The following is a 9,898-nucleotide window of genomic DNA, read 5'->3' on the forward strand; positions in this document are numbered from 1 at the left end:
ATTACATTTTCAAAATTATCTCATCGAAGTCAGAAATCTAGCAACATTTACGTAACAAGATAATTCATATAATGAATCTTAAGAAACACTATCCACTTATAGTTCATAACTTTTGTTTTCTGTCATATCATAATTTGACATCAACATCATTGGTCACTATTAATACAACTAATCTAGCGAATTTTATCCAAATTTGACATCAATATCATTTGTCACTAGTAATACAACTAATCTAGCGAATTTTATCCAAATTTGATATCAATATCATTTGTCACTAGTAATACAACTAATCTAGCAAATTTTATTTCAAGGGATCGGATTAAGCAATTCCATATGAAGATTTCTCGTAAACTGTTTTTATCACTGCAGGTCTAGATCAAGCTATTTTGCCGTTTTTAAAGACATCAAGGACAACGTATGGATTTTAATCAATTTAATGATATTATACTCGTAGTTTAATTTTTGAACTACGTATGTTGACATTAATTGATCAATTTCATTTGAAATTAATGCGTAAACACACGTCGTGATCCTAGTACAATACAGTATATTGAAGTCTATCCATTAAGGTGATATTTCTTAGACACAATCACCAAGGCTGTACAGCATATCGAACCTCAGTAAATGCTTTAAATCTACGACAAGTAAAAATAACTTGGAGATAGAAGCACTATTTAATGAATGTCAAATTTTATTTTGTAAATACGTACTGTACATATATCAACTAATTGAAGACGCATCATCGATTGAGAAGTCGATACTGTATTAAGTTAGACTTGTATACCTCAATCGGTGGTACCAATATATTGTCGACTAATTTAATATGAAAGCAGAAAGGAGTATTTGGATTGTGTTGATTGTTGATATATCGATTATCATGAGCTGGCAGTTGACGATTTTGTGCGAAAAATTCTTGCCAATTAAATTCTTCGCCCATGTTTGCAGTTGGCGCCTTTAGCATCAAACCAACCAGGCCGAATATATATGGACAGGAATGCGCTATCCCAGACGCTAGCGTTTTCTGGAGGAGATCGGAACTGTTTCTAAGCAATACAGTGAATGTTGACACGGTACAGTCCAATTCTTACAGTCTAATATACTGTACGGTACTGTACCGTGTCGGACAGTACTGTACAGTACAGTACAGTACAGTACTGTACAGTATATTGTACTTTGTACACTGTGTACTGTACATTGTAGAGACATCATTGATACTTTTACAGTAGCGAGATGCTTACTCTGCTGTACTGTACTCAGTTATCATTCACCAGTGTAGGCAGGGTGATACGCCACAACTGGAAGACCAGGGTCCGGACCGGACCAGACCAGACCATGAAGACCTCTGCATTTTATAATTAATTAATCTATCTACTGTACAGACTACAGTACAGTACTGTACAGTACTAAATCATTCTTCTACCGTACCTAGTATCGTACACAGTCTGTGCTTACTGTACTGTAGTCGACGTAACAGTACTGTACAGACTGTACAGTACAGTACAACTCTCCGGTACTACTGTGACTGTAAATCAGTCAGCTTTAGTATCAACCCGTTCAGGTATACGAAACCCTATACTGTACTATACTGTAGAGTAGATGGCTATTACATCTCTATGGAAATGTCAAGAAAAATTGATTTCCCGACGTCCAGCACAACTAGTGCTGATGATTGATTGATTAATCCATTGGTCATTTCAATTCCAGCTCGAGATCATTCCTTTTACATGAATGTTCCAGCCAAGTTAGACATTATAAAATAAAGCTTTGATCTTACTCTACCAAATCGTGGTGGATTGCTAATACCTGAAGCCTATTGGATTGGATCATTTCATTATCCTGTAAATACGTAAGGTAGTAAAATTATACAATGGATGAAGATTTAGAAGAAATGGCTGCTTTAAGAGGTCAGGAATATATTAAATTAGCTTTGATTTGATGCCAATTTCTTGTATTCTTACCATAGCGATAATCTTAGCAATAGATTGTGAATGATTCGATCAGGTTGGAAAAGTGATTTCATTCGCCTTGCTACTGTCTGTAATAATAAACTTGTGGTTATCATTGATGGACGTAGATTGCATCTTGTTATCATATCTTTCTCAATACCATTAAAATCCATTAGCTCTTAAGAAAGGTCATGGAAAAATTCCCATGCAAAATCAATTCAGGAAACCCAGTAGTAAATCTGTTGGTGAAGATAACAACGAAGACAATCAACTTATGAAAGTAATGGGAATTTCAGGATTTGGTAGGTTGTTCTGCGCCCTACAGCATGCATACATTTATTATTTCTACTACATGTATTGAGAACATAAATGGAGTTAGCTTTACTTAGCAGCTTATTTGTACAGCAATAAAGTGCTAAATGACAACTTTGCGTATATATATTTGTATGCAATGCACTATAGAATTATGACTAGAAATGGCACTCGTATCAATGTGAGCTGTGCTAGATCTGTGCAATTATAACTAATAATTGCATGTAATATAATTAATTAACTAATAATATTGAATTATCATGGACTGCATAAATTCCAAAACTTATATCTTAACTGATGTCTTTTTTATGCTCAGGTAAGAAAACTGCTAAAGTATTTGATATCGAAGAAATGGTCAAACAAAGTATAGGCAACACCAGTAGCTATAAAGAAGGTACACTTGATTGATCAAACGATATTCATTAGTGGTCATTCAAATTTCTATCCATGACTTTTCCACTGCTGCCCTTTCCTCATAGCTAATTTCGAACGTAAAGAAAGCAACTACGATGATGATAGATCCGATGCACCAGCTGTAAACTTGCTAATATTCTTATTATATCACCTCTACTTATCTACTTACTTATGAATAATTACCTCTCCAGCATCATGACGAAATATTTGGTCATTAATACTCCTCATTTTTCATATTATTAGGAAAATAAGACGGCGGAATCAGATGATAGTGACATGGACGATGAATTCGATAGAAATGAAGCTAATATCGAGGTAATACTTTTAAATGATGTCGCATGTTATCGTTTCAATAAAATGCGCATATTAATAGCTGTCGTAAATTATCAGTAGTATTAAGAATTAAAAGCACAGTACCTGAATAAAAATGGATTTATCAAATAATGATCGAATTTCCAAATACAAATACTATCTGCAGTGAGATTAGTCGTTTATTTTATATACTTTCAAACAGTTTTCTCTGTTACAGGTCCATTGTAGCAGCAAGTTTATCAGTGTAGTATAATATAACTATACTACAATTAATAGCACTACATAAAAATAGCGACGAAATTACTTGCAAAGTTTCGTTAAAAACAAGTGAATTTTTCCTCAAATTTATTCCTTCTTATTAGTCTCAAGATCTAGAATCAAAGATACCTACTACTCGTCATATAACATTAAATCATGGACGAAAAACGGTATGAAGAAACAAACTGCAATTTGCTACGTTTGAGTGGAGAATCAGATATATTTCTTTTGCATTAATAACATACTACAAATACGTGCTAAGGCTTGAATACTTTGCCCCTGTAAAACTTCTAACCGTTGTATGAATAGGTCTCTGCTGTTGCTATTGACCGCGGTGGTGGACGAATTGCGACTGGAGGCGTTGATTATGATGTATATAGTTTATTATACAATATTGAGCTAAACTACCATTGATATATATATGGTCATTAACGCCTATTTCTACCCTATTTGATGCTAAAAAGGTGAAACTGTGGGATTTTGGAGGTATGGCTGCGGCTCTGCAATCGTTTCGAACCGTTACACCGTGTGAAAGGTATTAGAATAGTAATTTGAGTAATTTCTGTGTTATTTTCTTAATGTAAACATAATCATCACTTATTTTATAATAGTCATCAAATTAAGTCACTTCAGTTCAGCTCTACTGGTGATAAGATTCTGGTTGCATCTGGCAGTGCTCAAGTACAAACCATTAATTATGTCCTCCTTATTAAATAATTGCAAATTTCTTTTTCAAAACTAAACATTTTTGCTCTTATTTTTAATTTTATAAATTTCGTATTAAGGCAAAAGTTCTCGATCGAGATGGCATGGAAATTATGGAATGTGTCAAAGGCGATCAGTACTTATCTGACATGGCTTCTACTAAGGTAATATACAAGCACTTTCATATACGTCTGTAATTATGATAATATCTGTATCAAATATACACCTGACAATAGTTGCTGAAAATTTTTAATACTTTCAAGGGACATGTTGCAATGCTTCATCGTGCTTGTTGGGATCCTTTCGCTAATGAAGAATTTATGACTTGTTCTGACGATGGGTAAGTCGTATACTTGCATCATTGGTGTACTTTCTGTAGGTACTAAATTTACCTTAATCTCTAAAACTTATCTATGATTAATTACTATAACCAATATCATTTTTCATCGATTATCGTAGAACGTTACGATTATGGGACGTCAATAATTCTAAAAAACATAAAACAATAATAAAAACGAAGGGCTCAGACGGTAAGTTTACGTAAGCACTGTAACATCTACTACTGTCTTTAGTATTTCGTAAAAAGTAAGTTATATACAATTAATATTACAGGCAGGAGAACTATACCGACGACATGTACGTACAGCAAAGGACGTAGGCTGGTGGCAGGTGGTTGTCAGGTTAGCAGCACTTAGATTTTGAATTTTTGTGTTAATTTTAATTCACAAAGAATTTATACCATAAAACTAGGACGGTTCACTGCAGCTATGGGATCCCAAAAAACCATTGGTACATTAATACTGAATTTCATCAGGAATTTCCATCTCTCTTGGTTTAAAATGTTAAGCTTATTAATGCTGAAAGAGTTTTAACTTCACTGTTAATTATCTAACTTAGGTCCGACCTGCCGTCTTGATTAAAGGAGCCCATGCCAATGGCAGCGATATTTCTAGCATATCTTTTCGCGCTAGTGGTCAAGTTTTGGCATCTCGTGCATGTAGGAACAATTACAATTTGATTAATATGTTATTAATAATGTAGAAACAATAACTCTTCTACCACTTCAGATCATATTTATTCCTTGATTGCACAATACAAATAGGTTTCTAATCCGCGTGAAAAGTACTGAAATTAATGTAATTTTATAGGCGATGACACGTTAAAAGTGTGGGATGTTCGTTCAACCAAGAAACCTTTGTTTGTAGCGAATGACCTAGTTAATCTTTATTCTATGTAAGACCAAAATTTAATCATAGTTAACAAAATATCATCAATTTAAGAATGACTAGTTTCAATTTAAAAAAACAATTTTAATTTTGCTCTGTTAGGACTTCGTGCTTGTTTAGCCCAGATGAAACATTTCTTGCAACTGGGACATCAGTTAGGAAGGGCAAAGTATGCTGTTACTGTTGTGATTAGTCTTAAACTATGAGATGTTAACAATCGATCGATTATATACGATAACGTAGGGGAATGCTTCATTAGTATTTTATGATACTACACATTTTAACAAAATTCAAGAAATAAATATACCTGATGCAGTAAGTGAATTGGATATTTTTTACCTCCTTGGCTACTGTATGCAGTATCTATTAACTATATTTACACTTGTACAAATAACAGAGCGTGGTTGCTTGTTTATGGCACGATAAAATTAATCAAATCATGATTGGTTGCTCCAATGGAGATATTCGATTATATTTCGATCCGTTAAGGAGCACTAAGTACGCAATAGTTGTGGCTGCATTAAATTCTATTGCATGCGTTATATTAAAGAAATCTACAGTAAACAAAACGATCTCTTTTAAATTAATGTAGGGGTGCGAAATTGTGTGCCAGCAAATCTACTCGAAAAACTGATGGTATCGTAATGAATGTCAGGCCAATAGTAATTACTCGTAAGTCATCTGATATTTTACGACTACAACAACTTGTCTAATAAAGCTTCACTACTTGAATTAAACTAGAATGTTCTTTTGGTTACTATTGATAAAATATTTGCTGTCCTTATTTTATTTTAGCTCATGCATTACCAATGTTCCGAGAGAGTAAACCGAAAAACGCAAAAAAGGCAGAAGACAAAAATCGCCAAGATCCCATTGCGTCACATAAACCCGAGTTGCCTGTAACAGGACCTGGTAAGAATCTTTTACAATACCTACTCATGATATAATTTACCCTGGCTGCTGATAAAATTACACTCCTAGATTTCTTGTGTGTAAATCAATGTTGCGATCTACCTACTATCACTCTATATAATTATAATTATTTTCAAGTCACGTATGCATCGGCAATTTCAGTAATACTGTGTACCTGTGATACATGTACCGTTTCCCTTAGGTAAAGGCGGCCGTGTTAGGTCTGGCGGTTCGCTATCAGCCTATATCGTAAAAAATTTAGCAACTGATCACATAAAGAATTTTCAAGAAGAGGATGCTAGAGCAGCAATTCTTAAACATGCCGAGGTAAATAGGTTTTTAGATGGACCGTTCTGTTTTCCTCCATGTGATTTACCTATTGATGTTACTCCTTGATATAATGTCATGTTAGACTGCCAAAGAAGATCCTTACTGGATAGCCCCTGCTTATGCTATGTATGTAAATCAACAAATTGCTTAAAATTTATTTGTGAGCAGGCAATTGTAATAACCTATTGATATTTAATCATCAAAATATCGGTACAACTTAGAACACAACCTAAAACAATTTTTGCTGAACCCGAAGAAGATGAAAGTGAACAACCTGAAAATAAAAAATTTAAACCGTCGTAGTTGATAAGAGTCAACGAGTCATACAATCGGTCTGTTCAGGATCGGTGAAAACATGTGATCTGGGCTGTTACAATGTTGCAAAAATTATAACTAGTTCACCCTTCAAGTCAAGTTCAACTTTCAGTTCTACGAATATTAAAAGGACGACACTCTTTGATACAAGAAATCCTTTCCAATTTTGTTCATATTTTTTAGCCACATTTTTCTGTAACTTCTCATGCTGTCGTTAACGTCGTATGTTTCTGTCAAATAAGGAAGACAATATTTGTATCTACTACTCTTAACTTATTTTAGAAGTTAACCAGCATACGATTTTTACAAGCTGCGTTATCAAGACCCATATAATACTTTTTATTATCTGGCCTGAGTAATATTGAATGCTAATCATAGTATTTTCATAGTCAATTTTAAGATTCGATATTAATGCGATTTATTAATATCTGAAATGAATGCTTGAGTTTTACTTAGCTATTTCTTGTGTATTACATCAGGGCATGGACTTCTACTTCTAGAGGTCCATGATTAGGAGTGGCTCTTTTTCTACGACGTTTTTAAAATTCTGCAACTGCAATATATTGTAAACCTTCACATATTACTGAAAACTAGTTCAACCAACAGCGACTGCAAGGTGATACTCTAAGTTAATCGTTGCGTTAAATGATTCAACAGCTGTAAAATTTTTCTTGAATAATTTCCACAATTAAACTATCGCATATCCTTTATTTATTTCGAATATCATTTGCTAGTACGAAATTAGACCACATCGAAATGACAAGATATTAGTTCAAAAACTGCTTTCTCAATCATGAGCAGCTGTAGCTGTAGTGTACTTTCGAAGCTCATAACAAACAGACTAGAGTCGTATGTAGCACCTTTGAGGTAATACGACTACTATAGCACGCAGCTATAAAAGCAATTGCGTTGACCAACAGCAATGTTAATTAGCAAAATTGCCTATTTGCTCTGGCAATATTGAAATAGCATTATTTTCGGATAATCAATAATACATCCGTTTTGCGGCATGAAATTAAATTGTATTAAATTTAAGTGGGAGTAGTTATAGGAGAACAATTTAGGTTTCAGTATTTTTTCTTTGGTATACTAAAATCTGTGTTGTACATCAAGTAGCTACAGTACAATATTTACATTAGTTCCGTAGTATATTAAAAAGTTGAAATAAAGAGAAGGCGATGCACATTTCTTCTTAAATTGAAATTTAATTAAAGTAATTATGTGAGTTACATATAAGGCTTATGCCATTCGCTCTATATTTAATCTAAATTATAAGCGAAAATAAACCTCTGCTTATTATATTAATTAGTTTTATGTCACACAGAATCAAAATAAATAATACTATTTAACAAACGAGACCGAATTAATATTATTTCAATCCATCAAGGATTTTATTAACTTAATTTATCGTGGAATCGAATCTTTGTCATCCTATATGTACGTTTTTTCGAACGATAAACAAACCAAATAGTTAGTATTAAGGCCACTTCGATCAGTTTAATATAGAGGTAATCCATCATTTAAATGTCTACAACCTAAGACACCACCGAATTGATCATACTCGAGCAAAATCTATTGAAATTCTTTCTTTATGCAGCCTAACAATACACCGATGTATACTGAAATTAGAGTTTCAAATAATTTTGAACAAATTAATTCCATGTCATCAATGTGTATCATCATTAGACGAAAGCTAATTCTATCGATTCCATACAGTATACAATTTAAAGTTAAAATATCAAGCACTTTAATTAAGATTAACATCTTCTTTATAATTGGACTATTTATAAAGCAATCCCTAAGATGAGAAATTACTATGATCAATTAGCTAATAATTCTATTAATCATATTCAAAAAACGATTAAGAACGTCATTCAATGCAACTTTAGTAAGTATGGCTGCATCTTCCTTATTATTTACATTTGCAAGTTTGCTGCCATCCACGTTGGTCCGTTTATCAGTTTTCTCTTATCCGTTTTTTATTTCGGTTTCTTACCCATTGGCGATGCTATGGCCTCTATATTAAATCTCCATGTCACATTGGTTTTTATGTTACGTTATTTCTTCGTCGCGAGCCCTTTTGCATATCGACATTATGTTACCAAAAAGACAATTAGTATAGCTTTAGCAACGATTTGGATTGTCGTATTTGCCTTCGTGTACGTCATTCAGATGAAAGCTAGTGGATACTTAACGTGTTATTATAGCGCAACCATTACTTCTCGGCAGAGTAAAACAACTGTAAGAATAATTTATTACATTTTATACGTAGGAATAGTGGCTATATTGCCCATTTTTGTTATCATTATTGCTAGTCTTCAGCTGTATTACATTATTTTGCGCCATATTCATCACATCAATAGTCCAAAGAAAGAGTCGAAAAAATACCATTGCCAGTGAGTCTTGCTGTCAATACAGCAAAGATAAAGCAGTAAAACAATGATTTGCTTATTAATAAATTTTTACATTTCTTCGATTCCGCATTTTACAACTGGAATATCATTAACGCTTATACAGCAGGTATAGCGTTAAGGACGACTAATTATATATTTGGGCTACTTGTCTACATGTACATATTTTCGTCTGTCCACTACAGTACGCTTACTTGACACCTGATGTTGGGAAAAAATTTCGCCAATGGTTCCAAAATTTATCCAATAATATACCAAAAGGAATTAAAGTCATTTCCTTCTTCTAGATTGAATTCTCTCTTCTTTATTGTTTTTAATTTAATATCATATAATGTACTTTTAAAGCTATATTGAAATAATGAACGAGGAATATCTATCTGTAGTATGGATAAATGCTCCTGTCACAACGTCGTTTGCAACAATCGAATTCCCGTTCCACACTTATCCTACTCTCCTCTGTCCTATAGTAAAACTGCCACCAGGCGTCACTACTCGCTCCACTTCAGCGAAGGACCTCGGTCAACAGTAAAGGTGGACTAGAAGCGTCTGGATAAATTTACTAAACTAACTTTATTAGGTCTCCGTATTTTCCTCCTCTCTAGCGAGGTAAATTACAACCTCTTATATACTTGTATCAAATCTACACCTTTTCCACCTATTAATTATTCTTATACATAACTTAGTCTTTTCTATAACTTTGTAATCCTATTAATTACTATCGAACAAATATGTGATAATTGATATTATTATGCGCTAA

The 9,898-nt window shown here is 33.4% G+C and overlaps 1 protein-coding gene across 1 annotated transcript; it reads left to right on the forward strand.

The window, feature by feature from the left end:
* Window positions 1–1,867: 1,867 nt before the first annotated feature.
* On the forward strand, window positions 1,868–6,718 carry TRIADDRAFT_57645 (uncharacterized protein; the record flags this gene model as incomplete). Its single annotated transcript, XM_002113417.1, has 24 exons — window positions 1,868–1,904; window positions 2,123–2,248; window positions 2,575–2,652; window positions 2,738–2,793; window positions 2,916–2,987; window positions 3,347–3,412; window positions 3,552–3,614; window positions 3,707–3,777; window positions 3,854–3,923; window positions 4,028–4,111; window positions 4,211–4,287; window positions 4,407–4,477; window positions 4,560–4,627; window positions 4,698–4,736; window positions 4,845–4,944; window positions 5,096–5,180; window positions 5,276–5,342; window positions 5,417–5,488; window positions 5,571–5,671; window positions 5,766–5,845; window positions 5,969–6,085; window positions 6,288–6,412; window positions 6,498–6,541; window positions 6,637–6,718. The coding sequence occupies 24 exons, from the start codon at window positions 1,868–1,870 to the stop codon at window positions 6,716–6,718; spliced, it is 1,851 nt and encodes a 616-aa protein (XP_002113453.1).
* Between the last annotated feature and the right edge of the window lie 3,180 nt (window positions 6,719–9,898).

The sequence above is a fragment of the Trichoplax adhaerens genome, genomic scaffold (genome assembly GCF_000150275.1).
Source record: "Trichoplax adhaerens TRIADscaffold_6 genomic scaffold, whole genome shotgun sequence".
In the NCBI taxonomy this organism is placed as follows: Eukaryota; Metazoa; Placozoa; class Uniplacotomia; order Trichoplacea; family Trichoplacidae; genus Trichoplax; species Trichoplax adhaerens.